This window comes from Anas platyrhynchos, chromosome 22 (genome assembly GCF_047663525.1).
Source record: "Anas platyrhynchos isolate ZD024472 breed Pekin duck chromosome 22, IASCAAS_PekinDuck_T2T, whole genome shotgun sequence".
NCBI lineage: Eukaryota > Metazoa > Chordata > Aves > Anseriformes > Anatidae > Anas > Anas platyrhynchos.
The window spans coordinates 7477956-7501953 of NC_092608.1; the positions used below are offsets into that span (position 1 = coordinate 7477956).

The 23998-nt window shown below is 55.0% G+C and overlaps 3 protein-coding genes across 6 annotated transcripts in view; all 3 read right to left on the reverse strand.

Annotated features, from left to right (window-relative positions):
• SPEN (spen family transcriptional repressor) overlaps positions 1–4242 on the reverse strand; it is a 65663-nt gene extending 61421 nt beyond the window's left edge. For 2 of the 3 annotated variants that reach the window (XM_027443090.3, XM_027443089.3), the window contains exon 1: positions 3774–4241. In XM_027443090.3, the coding sequence (XP_027298891.3) occupies positions 3774–3856 (83 nt within the window). In that variant the 5' untranslated portion in view covers positions 3857–4241. Of the gene's footprint in view, positions 1–3773 lie in introns of all 3 variants that reach the window. The other variant, XM_072026946.1, reaches the window with a different exon arrangement.
• A 1588-nt stretch (positions 4243–5830) lies between these two features.
• On the reverse strand, positions 5831–16566 carry LOC139999297 (uncharacterized). The gene is made up of 3 exons (XM_072027070.1): positions 16556–16566; positions 15033–15764; positions 5831–6938 (listed from the first exon to the last, which is right to left on the reverse strand). The coding sequence occupies exons 1-3, from the start codon at positions 16564–16566 to the stop codon at positions 6620–6622; spliced, it is 1062 nt and encodes a 353-aa protein (XP_071883171.1). The 3' UTR covers positions 5831–6619.
• Positions 16567–19713: 3147 nt separating this feature from the next.
• FBLIM1 (filamin binding LIM protein 1) lies at positions 19714–23925 on the reverse strand. Of its 2 annotated transcripts, none has more exons than XM_038166684.2 (9): positions 23807–23925; positions 22586–22730; positions 21663–21865; positions 21139–21281; positions 20936–21047; positions 20690–20859; positions 20426–20604; positions 20223–20340; positions 19714–20031 (listed from the first exon to the last, which is right to left on the reverse strand). In XM_038166684.2, exons 1-9 carry the CDS (start codon positions 23892–23894, stop codon positions 19918–19920), a joined length of 1272 nt encoding a protein of 423 aa, XP_038022612.2. In that variant the 5' UTR covers positions 23895–23925; the 3' UTR covers positions 19714–19917. The 2 variants fall into 2 exon arrangements, with proteins under 2 accessions (XP_038022612.2, XP_071882920.1); XM_072026819.1 differs by having other exon boundaries at positions 22586–22734; positions 23807–23923.
• Positions 23926–23998: the final 73 nt, after the last annotated feature.

The window sequence follows — 23998 nt, forward strand, 5'->3', positions numbered from 1 at the left end:
GTATTCGAGAATTTTACTAGAAGAACTGCAGCGCTCCTACATCCGACTCAAGCCTGTTCCTGTGGAAAGGCACCCAAAGACCTGCTGCTGGCGTAAGCAGGGAAGGCTGGAGAAACGGTGCAGGCCTAAATAAACAGCTCCAACACTGAACAGCCACGGGGGGGTTCTTCCAAGGGCCCCAAGCCAGTCCCCCGGTGGCAGTCCTACTGCTCTGCCCCGTGCGGGCTGGGGAGCAGTCGACCAGCATCCCGCTGCGCCACCTTCACCATGGGCAGCAACGCATGGAGCAGAGAGCAGGGAGGCTTCGTGTTCCCAGGCTCCCAACCATCAGACACAACATTTTGTACGCTGACCGAATGTTATTTGGAAGTTGCTGAAAACAAACACGTGCTCTCAATTACGCCCGTGTACTGCAGAGTAACTCCAAAGAGCGGCGGTGTTGGAAACACGAACTGCTTCTCCAGAGGGTGTCCTACACGCCTCGGACCAGGGAGCTCGCTGCTTTTCCAACAGGCCTGAAGAAGCGTTACGATACTCGTCTCCTCCAGGGCTGCTCTGATCTGCGACGCATTCACAGTGACTTTAAAGGAGCGCGTTTGTTCCCCAAAACCCAGGGTTTTTCCCGGGCTTGGTTGCCCCTCTGAACATCTTAATTCTCCCACAGAATACGAGATGGCATACCAAAGTCACATGGCACGCAATTAAGCGGCTTTTACTCCTCTTGCCCTTTAAAACACCAATAAAGGGACAAAGCCGTGTTCTTTCAGATTAACCGGGAGAAAACACAGGGAAAAAAAAAATATGGAAGGCCAACACTTGTGCTGGGGACAACTGTTACTATATTTAGTTGCCTTGTTCCGCAAGCTGCCGAGCATCTGTTCCAGTGATGGTGAATGACTTTTTTCCTGCTAGTCAAGACAGCGTTAATTAGGTGAGCCCAGAATGATTGCTCCCACTGCTTCCCCGCGCGCCCAGCTCAGCCCCGACACCCTGCCAGGGGCTCGGCGTTTGCTCCATCTTAACTGCGGACCCCAGCTCCTGGCCCCGATTGCTTTCGTATTCAGGAATGCCTGAGTAGCTCACCAAAAGAAAACACAGCACGTTAGAAGTTTTTCAAAAGGGAGTAGCTGCCTAGGAGAACAAAACAAAAGCCCTGAGTGATTTTTTTTTTCCAATACACACAAAATCACTCTCTTGCCATCCCTTTTAGTACAGAGACAATCTATAAAAAGGAGTCCTCAGGAAAAAAAATAACACTATGTGATAAGCCAAGGATTCAAGACCAACTCCAGTATTTGCTCATCTGAGAGGAGAATTCATAAACAGTGTTGTAACCAATCAAGAGTGTTTTACAACCAAAAAGACAGCTTCTGCAAAACGCCTTCGTCTTAATCCCTTCTCTTAAAAAATGACTTGAAAGCCTGCAAACGCCAGCAAGGTGCCCACAGTAACTGGACAAGGAAAGAAAAGAAGAAAAAGCCAGCACACCCCTCCTACTGAACACGCCTGCCAGGCCTGAAGTTTCAGAGCCGTCCTTGAATTTTGCTTCTTTGGAAGCAGGATGGTCGCGTTTCCCAAACGTGCTCCTAGCAGAGGCCGGGCGGCAGCAGGACAGCGTGCACCTCGTAAGCCAAGGGGACACACAAAGCCCCCGCAGGCAGTGCTGCTGCCCAGGCCGGGGGATCCCAGGCGGGCTGCTCCCCAACTCCCTCCCGCTGGCAGCGCGGTGCCGCCAGCGGCCGCTCTCAGGCAGGGGGATGGGTGGGAACTCCATTTCGCCGAGCTCAGCTCCGTCTCCTCAGGCTCACGCTCCAAAGGCGACAAACTCTTCTTTCCAAGGAGGCAGCCCTCCGCCTCGCAGCCGTGACACCGGGCCCTGGCGCACAAAGAGCGCGGCTCCATTGTCCGCGGGCAGTCCCTGCACCTCGCCGGCACCCGGGGCTACGGGTACCTGCGGCAGAGACCCGGGCAGCCGGACCCCCGTGGGGGTCCCTCGCCCTCCCCTCTGGTACCCACACCCCGAGCCAGATGTGCAGAGCAGAGGCACAGAGCGGCTGCAGCGTATTTTTACCCGTGTGTTTACTCGTGCGAGACCGGCCTCCTCGAAACGCGCTAACGTTGAAAGAAATCTCTTTTCAAAACAAAGCGAGAAATTATAGGAACGAAGGGTTTTGCCTGGCAGCAAACCTCCCTCCAAAGCCACCAATCGAAACTCGCAAAGGTAGAAACAACAAAAAAAAAAAAGGTAATTAATTCAGAGCCTACCATTTTTTCCACATCCATCTCTAAGCAACAGTACCATAGCAACTTTTTCCTGCTTTAATACATCTTACAAAAGAGGAGGCACGGACAAAATAAGACCCAGGAATGTCAAATTTCCACTTCCAGTCGAGTGCCTCGTATTTCCTCAGCCAGCTATGCCTGGAATTACACCAACAGCCCCGCAGCGCATTTTCTGCCCCGAACCCTGCCTTTGTATAACGCCCGATCCCGCGACCTGGGCTCGGGGACACCACAAACCACACAGCAAATGCCCCAGTGCCACCCCCTCCGTGGGAGCCACCGGGCGAGCAGGCGGCGGTGGCGTTGCAAGGTTTGGAAGGGGGGGGGACAAACATGAAGAGAAGCGACGAGTAAATAGGTCGGCGCAGCCCCCGCTCCGAGCGCGGATACGCAGCTGAACCTTGTTTTCCTTTGTATTTTTTTTTTAACGATTCCTGTTTTTTTTTTTTTCATTTCAGCTCCAGCCTCGCCACGCCTGGCTGCCAGCCCCTCAGGATCGCAGCCCGGGGGTGCCCGAGCCCCCGCTCCGCCTGCCCACGCCGCCGGGGCCCCGCCGCCATTTTAGAGGCCGCCTGGCAGCAGCCGGCTGTGGGGAGAAGCCCCCCGGGGCCGCTCGGCTCAGCCCAGCGCCGTGCACAGGCAGCGGGGGGACCACGAGCCGTGTCCCCAAACCCGTGGGGGGGGCACGGTGCCACCCCGTGGGGCTGTGAGCGAGGCGGGGGGGGGGGGGGGGGGCAGCACCCACGGCCCCTTTTTGGGCCGAGGCTGCGGGCAGGGAGGCAGCCGGGGCCCGCCATCTGTCAGCGGGCTCCCCGGCCCAGCCTCCTCGCGTGTTGGTAACCACATCTATTTTTCCCATGGTGACTCATTATTAAGGACGCGCCGTCATTTTTCCAGCGCGAAGGCAGCGAGAGCGAGGCAGGCTGGAGGAAGCTTCCAAATCCTTTCGGGATTTAAAAAATAAAAAATAAAAAAAAAAAAAAAAATCACTCGGTGGGAAATCAGAGGCTGCACCCCGGGCTCGTCACCTTTTTCTTTTTTCCTAAGAGGAGCTTGCAGCGTGCAGCGGGCACCAACTTTGTGCGCGCACGTTTCCCACAGCCACGGAAGCCTCTCGCACGGAGCCGTGCAGCGGGGAGGAGGAAAATACACCCGAGCCAACAGCCACTACTTCCTCGTGAGCTGCGCCGTGGGAGCTGGGTTCGTCTGTGCAACAACGACACGGCGAGAGGGAGGGAAAAAAAAAAAAATAAAAAAAAAAACACAAAAAACAGCCAACAATAAGCGGCCCGGCCCGCGGAGCGCTGCCCTCGTGGAGGGCTGCGGGGCTGGGCGCTGCTTCCTCCGGGGCTCTGCTGAGTGCCCCCGGCAGCTCCGCCTGGCAGCGGGGGCACGGCCGCGGCCCGCTCTGGAGCACGGGCCGGTCCCACAGCACCCCCCCACCCCCCCACCCCCCCACCCCCCCAGGCCGCCCCCGCTGCCCCACTCACCGCTTGAAGTGCTCGATGATCTTCTCCTCGCGCACGTTCTCCGGCAGGTTGCCCACCCAGAGGTGCCTGGTTTCCCGCACCATGCTGCGCGGCGCGGGGCGAGCCCGCCGCCCCTGCCCCGGCCCCGGCCCCGGTCCTGGCCCCGGCCCCTGCCCGGCCTCGCGGCCGCCTCCCCCCGCGCAGCGCTGCCTCCCGCCGCCGCCGCCGCCGCTCGCCCGCCGCCGCCCCCGCCTCCTGCCGGCCGCCCTCCGCCTCTTCCGCCGCGGGGCCCCGCCGCCCTCAGCTGCCTCCCCCCGCGGCGGCGGCGGCGGCGGTGGTGGCGGCGGCGGGCGGCACCATGGGCTGCGGGGGGGCCCCCTGGCTGCCGGGCGGCGGGCTCCCCCCCCGCCGCGGCTCCGCTCGCTGCCGGCCGCCCCCCGCCTCGGCCCCGGCGCGCTGCTTCGCGCTTCCTCCTCCTCCTCCTCCTCCTCCTCCTCCTCCGGCAGCGGCAGCGCGGCGCCCCCCCCCCGCCGCCCCCCCCTTCCTCCTCCTCCTCCTCCTCCTCCTCCTCCTCCTGCCCCTCGCGGCTCCGCCGGCTCCGCTCGCTCGCCCCCCCCCGCGCCTCTCGCAGCGCCACACGGGGGCCCCCGCGCAGGCGCAGTGCGCGCACGGGCGCGCGCGCCGCGGCCCCGCCGCCGGCATTGGGCGGGGGGGGGTTGAGGGGGGGTTGGGAGGGGGGGGGGGGGAGGAGGAGCGCGAGCGCGCAACGCCCCGCGGCCGGGCGGCGGCACCGCGCATGCGCGGGGGCGCGCGGGGGCAGTGAGGGGAAGGGGGGGGAATGGGGGGGGCAGCGATGAGGGGGGGATGAGGGGGGGGTGGAAAGGGGTGAGGGGTGGGAAATAAATGGGGGGGGCACAGAAACGGGGTGGGAAATGGGAAATTGGGGTGTGACCCCTCTGTATAGCCGATAAGGGGGGGCTGGCTTGCAAAAAAGGGGGTGAGGAGGAGGAGGGGGTGAGGCGTGAGGTGAGGGGGGGACACAAAATGGGGCTGCCCTGAGGGAGGGGGGCACTGACGGGGGAGGTGATGAGAATCGAGGGGGCTGCGCTGCCAGGAGCGGGGCTCAGAGCTGCGTTACACAGCGTGGGGTACACCACAAAGAAGGGGGTGCAGCGTGCCGAGCACCCAGGGGGGAGGACACAAGGCGAGGGGGGGGCAGGAGGAGCCCTCCAGGGTGCTCCCAGGAGCCCCCCCAGCTCTGACACACGCTGCCCGTCAGACACACGGACACCCCGACACACTCAGAAGCCAGGGCCTCGAGGCTCCCCCTCTCCGTGACACGCAAACCGAAGGAAACCCCAGCGCGCTGCCTCCATGCCATCAGCGAGTCAAAAATTAATTTGGGTGAAGGCAGGCAAGGGCCCGGCGTTGCGCGGCCTCTCACGAGCCTACAGCGCTGTTTATCTCGAATGACTCCAAAGTTCAGAGCTATACGCAACCTCACGCGGGGCTGGCAGCGCTGGCCGCCCGCCAAGCGCTCCGGCAGTGGGAGGGAGGTCACTGAATCATCCTCGCTCTTATGCAAACGGCCACGGGCGCCTCGCTGCCAAATCCTTCCCCCGACCCAAACGGGGAGGCCGCGGCGCCCTGAGAACCGCGCAAAACAAACTCCCACCGTGCAGGGGTTCGGAGAGCAAGGCGTCCCCTGCTCCTGTGCCCCAGTGTGGGTTTTCTGTGGGGATTTTCTGAAAAAAAGCACCCACTGCTGGCAGAAGTTGCCTGCCCCGGTGCTGGAGCGCGGGCAGGGTGAGCCGCCCACGACAAGCAGCATGGGGCAGGCAGCACTTCGCACCCCAGCATCCGCCGTGAAAGGACGGAGTGCCGAAAAGAGCGAAAAGATGTGAAATTACAGTTGCAGGGATTTTGGTACTTAACACTGCTGACAAGGCCGCGGTCTGACCCGTCCCTGCTTGAAGGGCAGCTCTTGAACCCGGAGCTGCACGTCCTTAACCTGGAGAGTAGCTTTTTTCACCTACAGGAAAAAAAAAAGTGAGACTCTGCGCCGCTGATACTACCGCTCATTTATGTGCCCAAAAATGCCCAGCTGATTACTGCCACAACACTCAGAGCAGCAGTGAGTGAGCAGTCTGAGGTCAGGATAAAACTGAACACGCACCCAGGGCCATTAGTACTTTATTTTTTTTTTTTTTGAAGCCACATAAGCCAGTTAGCTGCTTTCACCACAGAGAGCAGACTAATATTTCAGTATTTTCCTTGGCCAAAGCCTCCCACTTGCTGCCGGCATTTTTCTATTGATTAAAACCATGTTCTTATTTGTTGGGATGAGCAGAGCTCAACTGTGCCGCCTCTGCCCTTAGTCCATGCTCGTTAATCTCCGGTGGGCACCTTGCAAGATGCCGCCCGGTCCGGCAGGACCCTGCCCAGGGCAGCTGTAACCTTCTAGCAGCAACTGGTCAAAGTCGTCGAGCTATAGGTCACTTAAACTTGCAAATCTCTTGATTTAATCAGACCTCTGACGCACATCAACTTGAGCCTCTGCAAACCTGGGTCTTATCCCCAGCTCTGATCCCTTCATGGCCCCGTGCCTCAGTTTCCCCAGTGATGATGGGTGTGAAACTGCCCTGCCAAACTGAGATCTACTGATTAAAAATAAATAAATCCATCTTTTGAATGCAAACCATTTATTATTTAAAGCATGTGACCAAGCCACACACACACACAAAAAGGCATTGCTAATGTACTCCACCAGAGTTTTCCACCACACATTTCTCTATGGAAATGGGCTTAGCTCTTTGTTTTAGCTGGTCAAAAGCCCAACGAGCAGGAACTACTTGTCTATACCTTTTTTAAGCACTCCACAGGCATCCACTTTGGGAAGGAAAGAACCCCCCCCTTCCCTCAAACCATGCATCAAGTAGCTTTTCGATGCCATATTTTCCCCTCCCCAGCTGGGCATGCTTGCTGAGGCAACACTTCCAACCATTTTCCCTCCCTCCCTGCCAGGGAAACACATCCAAGGGACAAGAGAAAGCCACACAGGCTCCCAGGTCCTTCAAAGAAACCTCTCGCGGGGTCACTGCTGTCACACCACGATCCCGAGAGCAGGCTGGCCGGCAGGGACGTCTGCAGGCCGACCAGGAGCTGTGGCAAACAAAGGCATTGACTCTGTTGACAGAAGAAATGGTTGAAAACAGTGCTTAAAAGGCTCCATTTACATGAAAGCCAGCTGGAAGAAGAGCACAAACCCCGGCCCCTGACGCAAAGCGAAGCCCTGGACCATTCTGATACTTTCCATATGTTTTTGGGGGGGAACTGTTCCCAGTTGCAACACGCAGCTTGGGCAATGCCGCCGTGACGGGATTCCTCCGGCTCACTCTAAGATTTTAAAGAACGCAGGCTGATGCTCAGCTCAAGACAGGAGCGAGCACAACGTCCATCTCAGGAGGCCAAAGGGACCTCGATAAAGGACCAGCCTTATGTGGCAGCAGCCGCTGCTGTCCTTGTCACCGCAGGAGGGACACGTGTCCAGCCCACGGTCCCGGCACTGCTGGCGACACGAACCCGGTGGCAAGCACCAAGGGCTGAGATAACCCTGGACCCCGGTGTGCTACTGCCACACGGGGGGCAACGAGCCAAAAAGAGGAGAGTCCGGCTGCTCTCCTCCACCTGATGCCTCTCGGCCTTCGGCACACACCAGGGCAGTGTCCGGCACACGGCAAGGCACAATTTAATTACTCACACGCGGTAGGTGTAGCGAGAACCCAGCTATCTCCGGGTATCTCGGTCAAACACTCAGTTAAAACATCTGCATGTTTCTTATCACCACTTGGAGAGGATTAAAATACCAGGCCAGATATTAATGAGGGAGCAGGTTATAAACCCATCTCAGCTTGAACACTGTGTTCACATCAAGAAAAGCAAAGCAAGAGCAGGACAGATCAAAAGAGAGCCATTAAAGGCGTGAGAAAATGGTGCTGCCATATAAGGAGCTAATAAAGTTAGCAGCTCTCCAGTTTGGAGAAAAAAAAGGGCAGGAGAATCAGAAAACATCCTTGGGGTCCATACAAAAAGCGAAGGAACAGCCAGAGACAGCCTCGCATCTAGGAGGAAATGTGAATAAATTGAAGGGCACGTCACAGAGCGAGCAGACAACACTTGAAAAGGCAAGTTCATACATTTTTAACATGTAACATAATGTTCGTAACATTTTTAACACTGTGTCTTACCCAAGTGGTGGAGCTCACTGCCACGTGTTGCAGGGACGGCTTGCCAAACATTTAAAGAAGATTAGATACCGAACAAGGACAGCAACCAGAGCTATATTTGCTAAGACCAGGACTTCCTATGCTTGGGTCTGGCTTAGCGAGGGCTCTGCCTCTGGAGCTCACAGCTGGGGCAGGGAGGCGTCACGCTGCTCCCCGCAGCTGGGGACATCGGCATCAACCAGAGACCTGCAAGGATTGCAGCAGCCGCAGTCACGGCACGCAGCAATTATCCCCAGTGTCCAGCAGGCACCCAGCTTGCTTTGCTTTTTACAGGAAAACGTTGTGTTACTCAGCCCAGGGCTCTCAGACAGCACCAAGAACGCTCGGAGCTCGGCTTTGTTCGAGCTGGCCAGCTCCAGCCTCCATCTTGCCATTGGAAAATGTATTTACGTGCCCTTCCTGCTCATTGACTATATTTATTAACGTGACAGTATGGCAGCTGAATATCAAATTGCCAGCCAGGCTTTTATCTCATTTTTAAGCCAGCCTAAATTACCGGGCTAATTTTATTGCTTACCCATTACATTTTATGCAACGGATAATTTTCTCCAAGAAGGGATTGGTGCTGTTTGATATTTGGGCTCATGTGTTGCCAAGATGGAGGAGACTGGTTTTTACGATAACGCTTGGAACACGAAGCCCGGTTCTGGATCCTAAGCAACACAAAGCATGGGATTTGTATTAATAAAGCTATTGATTTGGGTTCTTGCCTCCTTGAGGGTTAGTGCTCCAAGCCTTCAAAACGTGAGAACTCTGTCCAGAAGGCTCCCTTCGAGTCATTGAAATGGTTGCACCCAGAATTTAGCGATTCCTTTTCAAACACCGCTCCCAGCTAAACCCGGTGGTGGTGTCCTTACCCACACAGCGCTGGGGATGGGAGCTGCCACAAAATACTGCCACTGTAGCCAGTGGGTTAGCATCAGCCACCTTCTGCAGCACAGTAAACACAGCTCAGGAGCCCCTGGAATTTGGTGTACAGTGAACCCGTTTGTATATATATAAAAGCACACTTCTGTTTCCAAAATACGTTGCTACACAAAAACAGACGTTTCAGCACCGCACAGAGCGATTGCTAAGCCACGCAACCAAAACACCATGTGCACTCACAGGACTGCAAAGGAGCTCACTCTTGCTTACTGTGTAGCAAATATATTAGAACTAATACCTCATTTTTCATGAAACGTAGGGAAAAAAATAGAAACATCAAGGTGCCAGCTTCTGCCTTGGCCCCAAAGATCTCTGCAACCACATGAGGAGCTGTACCTGCTCGTTTTTCCCAAACACAGGGTATTTAAACAACCAAACAGAGGACTTCAGTCTTCCAGGCTGCAAAATAGGACGCTTCAGGGGAAAAGAAAGTGGGAGGGGGTTTGGGGGGGAGGCCAGCCCCACACTGCAAAGGATTTAAAAGCAAACCAAACCATTCGGACAGAAGAGATCACTGTATTCTGCACGTTGCCATTTTTAACACCCCGTTGATGTGCATTAACTCTACATAAAAGGCCCCACATGCAATGCCCAGGAGGAATCACGGAAATTATGCTGAAGATGCTGCGGGACAAGAGTTTAACACAAAGAACACAGTCCAGCCCTGTGAGTTAAAGGCTGCTCTTCCCCACATTCCCCATCTGATTGATTGGCACACCCAGCAGAAAATAAATCGCAAGCCAGCCAACATCAGCGCTTTTGTTTCACCAAACGACATTTTGATACCGAAGCGACGTAACTGTGTTTTAAACGAAGCAGACTGGGCACGTCCATGCCATGATCACTCTCACTTCAAGGAAAAGGCACAGAAGAAAAGTGCTTGCACATCGAGAGCAATCGCATCTTAAATCCTCTCCAGCAATACAGCACAGAACAGTTTATTGTCTAGCTTTGGCTTTCGTTTTACCCTACCACTAGCTCTGCAGACCTCATGATGCATCTTTATGCCTTTTTAACTCCTCACTATAATAAGAAAGCTGGAAAGGCTGTGGTTTCCCCCTTTATGGAGGAGGAGTGGAGGTTTCTATCACTCGCTTGCTTTTTGGCACCAGAAATTCAGGTTTTGTTTAGCTTGGAAACCTCGCGGATGTAGTTCTAGTAACTCTTCAGTCCAAAGCATGGGGCGGTAAAAGTTCAGTGCTCAAAAGGTAACGCACTTAGTTGTCCCAAACTGCCAAGGAAAAGTAATTCTGAGTCCCACAGGGTGTGCCAGCCTGGAAAACATGAAATCATCCCAAACGGTCAGTTTGTTGGTCCACTGTACCTGCAGGCCAGCGGAGACCTCTGAGAAACACAAGGCTTATCTCCAAACACATCCTAGCAAGAGAATAAAATTATTTTCCTGCCCATGCTCATTTAATCCAAATATATTAGAGATTTCAGGCACACGAGCTATTGGCAATTTCCACGTCCACCACACATCAGCTTCCCCCAGCTCTCCAGCACAGGGAGCACGGTATGAAATCTGGCCTGGACACCTCATACTAATCCTCAGCTAAATTTTTGCCAGAAGAGCATAAAGTCACAGCCACGCTACAAATCACTGCAGCAACCAGGCTGCCTCGCTGGCAGGGAAATCGCTGCGTTTCTCATTAGGTGTTGCTCCAGCTTAGCAGGGCAGGGCCCCTCCACTGGTCAGCCAGAGGCACTCGCACAAGACCAATGCCAACGCTCTCATTAAGGAACGCTGCACTCACACAACACCAATCCCAATATTCTCGTTAAGGAAGGCTAACGACGAGGTGCCAATACCTGCTCTCCTTGCTCACTAGTAACCGCTAGGGCTCTGCCTGCTGAAGTCATGCACGACCTAGGAGAGACCAGAACCAGGTGCTTTTTATTACATTTTGCAACACAACAAAAGAAATTGCACCCAGTAAGGAACTATTTCCCTTCTTCCTGGTGAGCAAGCACAACCTTGAGGAATCAAGTAATGAAGCCGCAGCATCTCCTGGGAGCAAGTTCACAGAAAAAATAGTTCAAGGGGACCCTGATCTTCAGCAACACAATTTAGCATGTTGCAACCCTCCCTCTGACGTCCGCGCATTGCATTTGCCTGAGCAAAATTAGGAGTAATATACTATTGCACGTAGGTCTGTTCACTTGTAGGGAAAGGGGCCCCACAGTTTTACTCCCTGGAGGCGCCCGCTCTCCCCACCCCTTTTGTGTGTGTGTGTTTTTTTTTTAATGTGCCACACATCAGCACAATGCTGACAACTGCATTGTATGTTTTCTGCCTATGCAGCAGTTCAAGAGCACACAACTCTGGAAGGTTTTTTGAAAGGGGAAAGGGGGAGGGAGCTGTCCTTTGCTATCCCATTTTAATTGCATGGCTCGCTCTTCTGTGTGACTATGGGGAAGGGGAAAAAACAAAGGATTAAGAACAGCACCGATTTTAGCATCCAAAAGGATCAAACCCAGTCTTCTGAGATACAGTCAATTGGGCTTAGAGTAAAAGCCACCATAGGCAAGAAAAAAAAATACACCGGGGTTTATTCCCTGGCATTGGACCCTAGAAGACAGCTCATCTATCCTCACTTGCTGTTGTTACAGCCTCTGTGTTTCCACACCTGCCAATGCAGAGATATTGGCAGTGAAAAGGGAAAATGGATGGAAGGGTATGAAAAGCCAGCCTGTCAGTTTTTCCACCTGCCAGCAGCAGCCTGATGGAGCCTTGGTGGCACAACTCCAAAGAGCAGTGACCAGAGCACATTACCAGCCTTCACAAATAGAGCTAATAGCTAATATCTCACATGCACTTGCGTTACATAGATAGGACCAGCAAACACAGCCTCCTTTAACAATAAAGATGACTAATCCCCAGCAGTTTTTCTTTATTCCTTTTTTGTTTGTTTGTTTTTAAAGCCCACAAGGCAGCGTTTTTTCCAGAAGCACCGGCCTTTTCTTTTGTGAAACAGTAAGTGGTGGGAAGGGGAAGCCCTGGGACCTACTCATGCTATCCAGACAGAAGTAACCACAGAAACATTGTGGCTTTCTGTGGCCAGTGTACAGCACACACACAACCAGACCACTGTGCCTTACAGTCCTTGGCAAGGCCAGGTCCAACTGCCCCGATGGCTCTTGGATCGCTGCATGTTTACAGTACTTACAGAGAAGGTATCTACCGTGGAGTGGGAATTACACAAATAACCTTGCACTTCCCTAGGAGGAAAAAAAAAATTATGGCAGAAGACAGCTTTCACCCATAGCATTGCAACAGCCCCCTGTGCTACCTGGGTCAGGGAAGGGATGTGCAGAAAAAAGCTTCACGCAGGGTTGTGTAATCGAAGCGGAGCATCTGCATTAGCTTGGTGGGCCCAGTCCCCCCGGCAAGGTCATTCTGGCTTGCACAGACACATTAGTGCTCACAGCCTGCTTTAATGCAAAGCTGTGGTCAAACCACAGTGGAGCCAGCACTACAGGAGGTCACCTGGGGACTACAAAAAGGTAATGAATTAAAGACAAAAAAAATCTATAAGCAGATGTTTACTGACAAGCAGGCAAGTCCACATCTTCACTCCGGCAAAGAGCAAGAAGGAAGGGTCACTTGCGTGGAGCAGGGTGAGAAATAACAGCCCAGTTCCCAGGACACAGCAAAATCCATCTACAGAGAACACTAAACAGATTTAGGTTACAGCTTTTAGCCATCCCGCATACCAACCTACCCCCTCCCAGCTTTGCAGCCCTAAACCCCACCAGATCTGTCATTATTCTAGCACTCAGAAATGGAGATTTGCCACCGATTCCAGGTCTACGTGATTTTTGGTGGCACCATTAAAATACTTACCCACCTCACAGGCAGAGCTGTGAAAGCTTAAATATGTGTGTGTTTGCAAATGATTTTGAAAGCCTTCCAAGGAAGGTGCTGTAGAATTGTAAATCCTTCCCATTATTAATAAAATGGAGCTATTGTTCCAGCTCTAATCAAGACTTGTCTCCAGCTGGGCAATTTTAAAATGCAATTCAAAGCGCACACACACACACACACACACAAAAAACGATCATGAGGAAGCTTCAACCCACAGGCTACCGAAAGAAAAAAAAAAAAAAATCATTGAAACAGCAAGCTGTTGGGGGGGGTGGGGGTGGATAAAAAATAATAACGCTGCTATTTAAAATGAATTCCAAGCAGAAGCACGTCGGGGCGAGGGGAAGCCTTTCTCCCACCGCCTGGGAAAGGTCACTTCTGCCATCAGCAGCAAAGCCTTGCTCCGCAGATCAAGGCTGCGGCAGTGCATGCAAGCGAGCGACCCCATTGCTGTAAGCCCAGCCTCATCCATCTCCATCAGGAGACATCTCTGCTTTTAATTTATTTAGCAAAGGGGGAGGGGGGAAGGGAAGAAAAAAAAAAAGAAAAAAAAAAAAAGCCTTGCAAACACCTCCCAGCACCCCCTTCAAGGATGGGGAAATGGAGCAGGGGGGAGAGGCTCGGAAAGAGGCTGCGAGCAGTCAGAGCCCCTCCAAACCAGGGAGGGAGGGAGGGAGGGAGGTGGTGCATCCTCCTCCTCCTCCTCCTCCTCCTCCCCCGGCGGCAGGACCACGCCTGCCCGGCGCTGCGGCAAAGGCTCCGCAGTGGGTGCTCCCCTCCCCCGTGCAATTTCCTCTGCTGTAGAAACTTCTGGAATAAGCAGCCAAGCTGGGGAGAGGAGAGAAACCTTCCTACCCACAGAGGGAGAAAAAAAAAGAAAAAAAAAAAAAAAAAAAAGAAAGCGAGCGAGCCATAGAGCAGATAATAAAAGGGAAAGGAATGCCCAAGGAGCGGGGCACGGCTCTGCCTGCCTGCAGCAGATCTCAGTGTACAACATATGCGCCGCGGGGTTTTGCAGCCTGCGAGGCTGGAAACAAAACGCACCAACACAAAAGCACAAAAAATGGTGGTGTTTGGAGCGCTAGATGGTGGAATAAAGGAGCTGATCCCTCCTCCCGGAGCTACAGCAAAGCCCTGCCACTTAAGTTGAACTAATTTGTCCTCTCTTCTTGGTACAATGAATTGTCTGATCTGGACTATTTGATTGCGTTTGCAGCTTCAGTTACTGGGGTTTGTTTTTGTATTTTTTTTTTTCATTTTTGGTTCTGTTTCATTGTTTTCATTTTTTATTTTTATCTTTTAATTCAAAAAATCCTCCCCAAATATCCCATGGAAAAATCTACATCTCTGTGGAACAAATAAAACATTCAGGCACAAACTTCCATCATGGACTGTTAAAAAGAAATGGGTTGCTTTTTTCTTTTTTTCCTTTTTTTTTTTTTTTTAATGGCATTTTTTTCCTCTGCTTTTAGGATATATTGTAGTAGAAAGCCAATGGAGGAAAACACAGGTAATATATATATATAAATATAAAATCAAACATATATACGGGCCAAAATTGAGTAATTATATGTAATTAAATCATAGTGTTTTAGGTGTGTGGCTTTTGTTTTATATTCTGTAATCAGTCCTTGGAAGAAAGAGATATATAAATATACATATATGTAGAAATAAAATAACATCTGCATGGGCCTAAATCTATAATTCTAGGGGAAAAATAATAATAAAAAAGTAATAGTATTTTAGGTGTGTGGTTTTTAACAAAGCAGGGGCAATGTTATAATGTAACAATACTGTGGTGCAGAGAAAGGTAAGACAGCATTAACAAAAAAAAAAAAAAGGAAAAGAAAAAGCGTACGTGGTACCTTGGCTGCAGCCTCCAGCGAGCATTTGGATGTGACGGGGTGTTTTTTTACGGTATTACCACGTCTGATCACACCAAGTATATGCTTTTAATTACCCGAATGGCGGGCAGGCTGTCGTGTGGAGCCAGGCAAGCAGCAGCTTCTTCCCCGCGCCCCTCCAGCTCTGCAGATAAATCACTCCTTGGGTGTTTTGGGTTTTCGGTGCCTTTTTTTTTTTTTTTTAATCACGTTTGGGCATTTTCCACGCTGTGAGGAGAGCCAGAGGCGGTGGCTTCAACCCCTACGAAGGAGAAAAAGCGGTGGAGGAGAAAGAATTAGGCACAGAACTACCCACCTTGGGGTGCGTGCATGTGTGGAGGGGGTGGTGGAAAGAGCAATTCTGGCCCCAAAATCTTCACGCTCTGAGGGAAAAAACACCCCAAATGGGTCGGTGCTGGCGGGCTGTGGCGTGGGGGGACCACGGGGGCGATGGCGGCGGGGGGGGGAGGCCGAGGTCGCCCCCGAGGCCGAGTGGAAACGCGCGGCTCCGGGCATTTTCGCGTCCTTCTGCAAAGGCGGAGGGGAGAAGGGGGGTGCGTGAGGAAGGCGCGGGGGGAGCTCGGGTTTCACCCGCAGCGCTCTCACAGCCCGCCTGGAGGGGCTCCGCACGCCGGGGGGGGCCTCTCGGCCGTGCTCCTGGCAGGGCTTTGCCCACGCTCGCCGCCCCGGCCCCTCGCCGCCCGTCCTTCCCCCCGCTGCCCGCCCGGCGCCATTTTGTCGCCTGGGCGCCGCTCGCCGTGGCCTGGCCGGGCGGCCATTTTGTGAAGCGAGCGGCGGGCGGGGCGGCTCCTGCAGTACCGCGGGCGGCCGCCACGCGCGGGCGAGGCGGCGCTGTGGTGCCTGAGGCGGGCAGCCCCCGGCCCCCTCCTCCTCCCTCTTTTGTGAGGCAAATATCCTCCTTTTGCTATGTTTTTTTTTTATTTTTTTTTCTTCCCTCCGCAAAATGGGGAGGCTACGTGGTGCCCTTAAAACGAGAAAGGGAGGCGGCCGGCGGCGGAGGGGCGATGCCGATCGCCTCAGCGCAATCCTGCCTCGGACGAAGCCATCCGCAGGGGCGCATAAAGGAGATTAAAGTCTATTCCCCCGGCTGGGCTGTGAGGGAAAGTTTAGCCGCACGGAGAATTAAGGGATATATTTATTTCTAGGAGATATTTCCCCCGCCTCCTGCCTCCAGTGATAAATCACCGAGGTCAATGAGCTGCCCTGACAAACGCCCTGCTGCTGCACAATGCAGCATTACCCCCGAGAGAAATCTATCCCAGCCTTTTTTTTTCAACAAAACCCCACACCTATGGACTCTAATCAACACCCCCGCAAAATAAAGAAGAAACATAAGCTGCTTGAAGTCAGGTCCAAGTGAAAATCATTAATTCACAGCCAGGAAATGGGGCTGCAGGATGCTGTAATCACCACTGACGCGATGAAATAAAGCTGGGATATAAAATGTCAAAGCCCTGCTTGCAGACATGTGCCATGCATCTATTTTCAGAAATAGGGTGGGTTGTGTTTTCTTTTTTCCTCTTTTTTTTTTTTTTTTTTTCCCCTTGATTTTTTTTAACACAGCGTATAATTTGCAGGCTGGTAACGCTTGCATAACAGGCTGCATCGATTTCGCCTCCCGTATCAAAAACACAGTATGTGTTAAAAATAAATCCCAGCACTGGGTATTTAGGTGACAATCCTAGCCTGATCCTGCTTTGGGATCCTCCCATAAACATATCGCAGCCTGGATAGCTTGCTTTTGCAGGGAGACTGGAAAAAAAGGAGAATAGTGCACGGTGGTTTGGTGTTTCTTTTTCTTTTTTTTTTTTTTTTTACATCCTGGCCATGCTCCAAATTACGAAGCTGGAGACATTCAGGGCTTGCACTGCTCCACTTATTTTTAACCCAGAATGATTCCGTCTGCTTTTCATCCTTCTACCTCAACCAGACCACATTTCATGAAAGAGCTGTTAGCTTTTTCGGTTGCACTGAATACAGGAAGATGAAGGAATTTGCATACAGGAAGGTGAAGGAAATGCGTCCGAATGGTCTGCTGGAAAGGACAACGCTGCAGCAATCTGGCTGGGATATGTTTGTAATTAACTCAGGTCAACCAAAGGAAAAAAAAAAAAAAAAAAAAAAAAAAAAAAACACAGTTCTTCGGCTCTCTGTCCTGTTTAAAAGGAAAACAAAGCATCACCATGAACAGCTTTCCAGCCAGCAATGCCCCCTCAACTGCTCTAGCCTCAGTTTTCCCTCCTGAGAACTGACCCATTTTGCCACAGCGTTTGCTGGTGGCTGGCTCTCGTTCGCTGCTCCCCGGCAGCTTTCCACGGCCAACAGCACCTTGGAGGCGGTGATGGCAGAGGGAAAGCATGTGAGGAATCCGGCTCGTCTCTCCCCCTCTGTTCTCTGCCTGCTTTTTGCATTTCTCACGGCTGATGGGGCAGTTTCCAACCCGTTTCCCTTTACAGGCTTGCTTATGCTGCACCAAAATCTTCGGTTTACAAACAAAACCTGTAAGAGGCACAGTTTGTTACAAACCGAAACCTCGATCACCGATTTAAAAACAGTATGGCCATGCCTGTCAGCTCATCCTTCAATTTAAAAGCTCATTTTAACAAACATGGCTGTCCCTTGAGTCACAAGAAAAAATCGTTTGCAGGTTTTGTCACACACTCTCATATTCCTGGGAGCAAATTGGGCCCTCACTAGGGTATCGTATCAGATGCCTTCTCTGGGAAAGACCAGAGAAATTTTATCCCCGGGCCGCACCCAGGCTGAAGTGAAGAAATATTTGCATTTGCTTCTCCTTGGAGGGCAGCCAGCCTGCCTCGCAGGTCCCTCCCTGCTCGTCTTGGCCTGCCAAGAGGGATTGCAAGAAAAGACGGGCTGATTGCAGCAGCCAAGGGGCGGGCAGGGCCCGGCCGGCGCATTTCGCGGGCTCTCCTCCGTGCCCTTTTGCACCTCTGCTGGAAGGCACCAAGTGAGACCTTAAGCGGATTTTACACCTCTGGGTGGTCTCGGTGGGGCTCTGCAGGGCTTTGGGGGGCTCCCTGGGCAGAACGGGAGCTTTGCGTTGCTCCAGGCATGCTTTGTATTTTTGTTGGCAAATCCAGGTGCATTGGTGCTGAGTAAGGAGGCAGACTTTAAACTTTTCCCCTTGCAAAATCGCTTGTAAGGGGGTGAGGAGCCCAAGGACAGGCTGAGCTGTTGCAGACTGCATTTGCTTGCTCGTCGGCTGGATGGGACCCCCAGAACATCTCTGCACGGCTCAGCCAGGGCTGGAAATACAGCACAATTCCTCGAGATCCTCCCAGGGGAAAACCCAGGGCTGTGCTTTTCAGGCTTAACAACACTCTCCAGGCCCCAGCTCATAATGCTTTTCCCCTTATCCACCAAGAAAGCAGCTTAAATCAGCCTTTATCTGCTTACCTCCCTATCTGCCTACTCCTGTCATCCTCTGCTCCTGGAAAAAAAATACCAAATCTGACAAATCTGCATCTCTTTGCCATGCCACTGAACTCTCCAGCTGCACCTTGCCCTGCTGCTCTCCCCTCCAAGGCTTTGTATTGATAAAAACCTTTCCCTTCCTGCCTCTGGCTAAAAATCGCCCCAGGCCCGGTGCTAATACGCTGTTCTGGCTCGCTCTGTGGGGAAGCTGTGAAGCACCCAAAGGTGCTGCACGGAGGGATTAACAAGTGTGCGGTGCAATAACACATCCAGAACACTGCTCAGCATCAGCGCTTCCATCCTCCCTGAAAACCCCATCTGGGAAACACCTATACTGCAAAAAGTGGGAAGCCCTTTGCTCTCTGGCACTTCCCTTCCCCACTCCCACAGTCCTGCCCATGTCCTTGTACTTTTCTGGCATCCTTTCGGTGCCTGGCTTTCCCCACAGAGCAGAGGCTTTGGAAACGAGCTGATTCTGAGCACTGGCCAGCCAGACCCAAAGCCACCTCCATACGTGACCGTCCTGGCTCCGGGAATGACAACTTTCCATAAGCATCCTATTTATAAATAGTTTACAGCAAGTTGTGACCTGATTGATGGCCATAGACGCACATTACCAACGTGAGTAAGAGGCTTTGTAGATGGGGAGAGACAGCAGGAAACATTTGCGGGGTTGCTGTGATTAATCAGCCAGCCAGGGCTCCAGTGCATACATTACCCATACGTTAACCCTTTCGTTCAGAAATACAGCACGTGCTGTTATTCAACGTCACCTAGAAGCATTTATCTGCTGTTTTTCTGGTTGTTTGGCCTCTTTTTTTTTCTTTGTCTGTCTGGTTTGTAAAACACTCCCAAACACAATGAGTGCTGGTGGCACTGCTTGCACAGATGTCAGAAGCACAGGGAAAAGGGTTAATTTCAGCCTTTTTTTCCACATTGGACCAAAGGAAAGTCAAAAAGCTCCTTCCAGCGGCGCAGTATTATCTCGGATAAGATGCAAACACAAGGCATCGGTACCAGTGCTGTCGTATCCAGAAGACAGACTTTAGACTTTTTTTCTGCCTGATGGGGGAATTTGTGCTCCGGCTGCCCTCTGCTGGCTCTGAGACTTGTTTGAGACAGCGCACGGACAATCAGCAAAAACAAACCTCCTAACATCCTTTTATCAGCGCTGCATTGCAAAATCCCAAGTCCAGCCCCCCAAATAACCCTGTTTTCCCCCAGCCTGCTGAATCACCGCGTCCCACGCCAAAATCAGCTGCGTTACCAGCGAGCAACCCAAGCGAGCTCACGTCCAGCCTCCTGCCACCCACAGCAGCCCGTAAGTCAAAAAGTGGCTTTTTCCCTATTTGCAAACTTGTGTTTTGTAAGGTCTGGGACACAGGAAACGGGTGGATGAAAGAAAGTGCATTTTTAGGTTGGGGTTTTATTTAACTACAAGGAGCTAAATCAGCGCTGCTCTCTGCATCACCCCAGAGAGAAACGTTTAAATGAAACCCCAAGGAAGTTCAAGAAGAAAGAAAAACACCAAGGAAACCAAACCGGCCTCAGAAGTTTTTTTTTTTTTTAAAAAAAAAAGCAAGGGAAACCTCAGCTCGCCCACCACTGCTGCTCTTCCAGGGCTTTTTCTGTTCGCAATGAGCGGTTGGGAAGAGGGCTGAGGGACAGGGTCCCGGCACGTTGTGCTGATGAAACGCTGGTCCCGCCGCTCCCTGCGCGTCCATCGTGGGACAAGCGGGGTTTTTTTAGCAGGACGACTCGTTCCGCCGGCGGACGTGGCAGGACTTGCAGAGGAGGTGCTGGCCCAGGGGGTAGCACCCATCCTCCGTCGGCTCCGGTGACAGGGGTGTCCCACAGCTCTGCGGAGGAGCAGGGGGGTGCAGAGGCTGCAGCTGAGCCCCGCGCTGCATCGCATGCAGGACGCCGCACCATTGCGCCCTGCTTTCTCCCCAAACCCACCTCGTGTCCAACACCAACCGCGGGTGCTTTGCGGAGGCACCAGGACAGCCCCACTTGTGTTTTGCCCTCCCTCTGTCCCCCGGGGCCGTACCTCGCAGCGGTAGCAGCTCTCATGGAAGCTGCGTCCCAGGCACTCGATCTTGTAGGTGTCCTGGTCCTCACTGGGGATGATGGGGAGCTTGCAGGCACCGCACACCGGGGCGTATTTCCTTGGTGGGACAAAGGAGGGGTGAGACGAGCCTCGGGGGGGTGGCTGGGACCAGCCGAAAGCCCCCACCCAGGCTGCTCTCCTACCTGTAGAAGTCAGCCACGCAGTACACCTCGTCCCGCTCATCCACGGCAAAGCTCTCGGCGCCGATGGCCTGGCCGCAGGCGGTGCAGGCGAAGCAGCTGGGGTGGAAGCCCTTGCCCATGGCCCTCACGATGCGCTCCGTGATCAGCCCCTGGCACTTGGCGCATTTCTCCAGCGTGGCCTGGAGGCGATGGGGGGAAGATGCTGGAGATGCCGGCACCCCCCTGATGTCCCGGGGGCACCGAGTGTCCTGTAGGGCCGGGTACCTGGTAGCAGGCGTCGCACGTGGGGCGCCCGTCCCTTTGGTAGTAGCGCTGCCCGGCCAGGCGCTGCTGGCAGGTCCGGCAGGTGAAGCAGTCGGCGTGGTACTGCTTGCGCATCGCCTCCACCGTCGGCTCCCGCGGGCCCACGGCTTTGTGGCAGAAGGCGCAGATATCTGCGGGAGGGGACAAAGGGGGGGTTGGCCTCGGTGTCCCCAGCTGGGGACGAGCCTGCACCATCCCCCTGCTCACCTCTGGAGCCGTCCCTCTCCAGGTGCCCGTTGGCATCCTGCCACGGCGGTTTGTCTGCTTGCTCCTGGCGAAATTTGGGCGGCCTCAGCTCAGCAGGGAAGGCGGAAGGAGCCTGGTGAGCAGGAGGCAAACGTGCGTTACGTGGAAGCCCTCAAGGGTGGGGAAACTGAGGCGTGGGGGTGACGGCACCCCGTGGGGCTGACCTGCAGGGTGGCAGGCGCTGCGAGGTCCAGCTGCTGCAGCGCCGGAGCCAGCGCCTCCGCGGACAGGGGCTGGGGCACTTCGGAGAGGATGAGGACGGGTGAGGATGAAGGCATGGGCGCTGGCGGAGACCGAGGGCAGCTTTCTGCAGGAAGAGCCAGGCACGGCGCGTTGGGAGGGCGATGCCAGCTCCCATCCCACCCTTGTCCCCCTGCAATAACACCCCGACGCTCTGCCGCAGCGCTCACCGACCAACCCCAAAAGCAAACGCCAGGCGGGCAGGAGGAGACAAACAGAGCTGATAAGGGCCCGGCGATGGAGAGCAAACACAGCCCTTCCCCAGCAGCCGGATCCAACCCAGGGCTGCTTTGGGGGTTTGGGGAACGACCCCCCAGAAACACCCCTCCCCAAAAGCACATCCCGTCCTCCCCCTCCACCTGCACCCGCATCCTTTTGCAAAGCATCACCGCAGGATCCTCGGCACCGGCATCGTCCTCGCGCGCGGGACCCCACGGACGCCCCTCACCTCCGTTGGGCAAAGCCCGGGGCTGCAGCGGGGATGCCCGGGGGCGATGGGTGCCCTCGGGGACGGGGGGTGACAGCCCCGTTTGGGGCCGGTCCTTGGTGGCCGCTTCCCTCCGTGGGGGCACCAGGGTGATGAACACGGACGAAGCCATCCTCTTCTCCGCTTTCCCGGGGAGCATCGTGGAAACGGCAGGTGGGCCGGAGCTGCGCTGGATGATTATTATTATTATTTTTTTTCAAAAATAAGATAAAGGAAATAATATAAACACCAGAGCGAAATCTGCCGGTGTGCCGGTTGCCTGGTGTGCCTGCAGCCGCGCTGCCCTTCGGCCTCAGCCCGCCTCCTCCTCACCCTCCCGGAAAGGGAGAAGGAACGAGCAGCCCCGCACCCGTCCCACGTCACGGCCATAAACGGCCTCGTGCCCGCCGGGATGTGGTGTAAAGGGACCCGGCAAAGCGCCCGGCAGGTGAAGCCCCCGAGGTCTCCCCTTTCCAAGCCTCCTTGGCCAACCCCAGCCTTCTGCAAGCTTTGTCAGCTTGTTTTTCCCTCTTATTGCCCAAACGGGAACGAAACAGCCGGAGAAACCCATCTTGCCTATTGGAAATAGGGTTGTGAGCGCATCTGCTTTTGCACACCCTTTTTGGGGTGTTTTCCAGCTCCCTGAGCACCCCTATCTCCCCCTTACCACCCCCAGCACGAGGCACCCCCCGTTTTCTTTCTGCAGCTTGGGGAAACTGAGGCACGAAGGTGCCGAGGCGGCCCCCGCGCACCCCCCGCCGCGCAGGCAGGATGCGCCCGACCCCGAGCGACCCCAGCGGGGAAGGAAAAGGGCTGCTGGCTCAGCTCCGCCAGGGGAAAAGCAGCCCAGCTGCACAGGGAGGGGGGGAAACGCGCTTCCTCCCCGCTGCTGTCCCCGTACCTACCCGTGCAATGAGTTGCCCGGTCTCATGCGGCGCCCTGGCAGCGGCACGGGGTGGCTCCGCTCCCCCAAATCCCCTTCACGGGCATCCCCGCATCCTCTGCGGCGGGGAAAAAGCTCGGGGACAAGCCCGCCGGTGACTTCAGCCTCTGACTCAAATGAAAGGGAGGAAAAGGAAAACCCAGAGTGGCTTCGCGTGCTCCCTCCCTCCCCGCCGGCGAAACCCAAACGGGCCCCGGCGCTGCCAGCCCTCGCCCGGCGCTCAAATCCTCGCCCCGGGCAGCCGCCGCTTCCGTGCTGCCTGGCCGGGCGGCAGAAAATAAGGGGGGGGAAAAAAAAGTAATGATCATAAAAAAAAAAAAAAAGAAAAAATCTCCAGGGCTAATGTGAACCATGTGCTCCGTGCATTCCTCTTTGTGCTGGGGCGGCCGAGCTCCCGGCAGCCCCACTGCCGCCCCACCGGCCAGGGTGGCTGAAGCTGGGGGGGGGCAGCATTAGTGGGGCTTGCACCCCGCTTTTTTTGGGGTCCCTCCTCCCCCCCAGGTCGCGTTTTCCCTCTGCCAAGCTGTTTTGGGGTGGCTGCATGGGGAAGGGGCCCTGCAACAGTTGCCCCAAAAGCTGGGGTGCCAGAGCCCGGGTGGGATCAACGGGGCTGGGGCCACTTATGGGGGATCCCATCCCAAACTGGGGCAGGATGCGGCCCCCCAGCTGCCCCCCAGCCCCAGGGACCCCCCCGGGCCCTGTGAGGACACCCGAAGGAGACAGGACAGGGTGGGGGGCGACCTCACTGTCCCCCCACAGCCCCGCTGTCCCCTCACCACTGACCCAGGGGGTGGCTTTGCAGCCCCCTGTCCCCCACCTGGGTGTCCCCCCTGTCCCTGCAGAGGGTGGCCCTGCAATCCCCTGTCCCCCCCCGGGGGGGTGCCGACCCCTATGTGTGCTCCCCCCATCCCCTCCCTTCCCGGGGGTGTCTTTTGCCCCCATCCCATCCCAGGGCAGCCCTGCGGTCCCCATCCCCTCCCTTGTGGGGTGGGGGTCCCACATCCCACCCCGGGGTGCCCCCAGCCCCATATACCCGGGGTTGTTCCCTGCCTGGGGAAAAGGTGTCGGGGGGGGGGTTCCCCTATTAGTTTGGGGTGTCGTTTGCCCGGGGGTGCCCCCGCAGCCCCGTGCGCCCCCGGGGGTGGCCGCTGTCCCCGTCCCCGTCCCCGTCCCCGTCCCCTACCTGTGCAGCCGGTGCGGGTCCCTCCGTGCGCTCCGCGGGCGCGCCCTGCCCGGCGGGGGGGCAGAGGGGAGGCTGAGCCGCCCGGCATCGCCGCCCCTTCCTCCCTCCTCCTCCTCCTCCTCCTCCTCCTCCTCCTCCTCCTCCTCCTCCTCCCTCCCTGCCCCACGGCCCGCCCCCCCCCGTCCCCCGGCA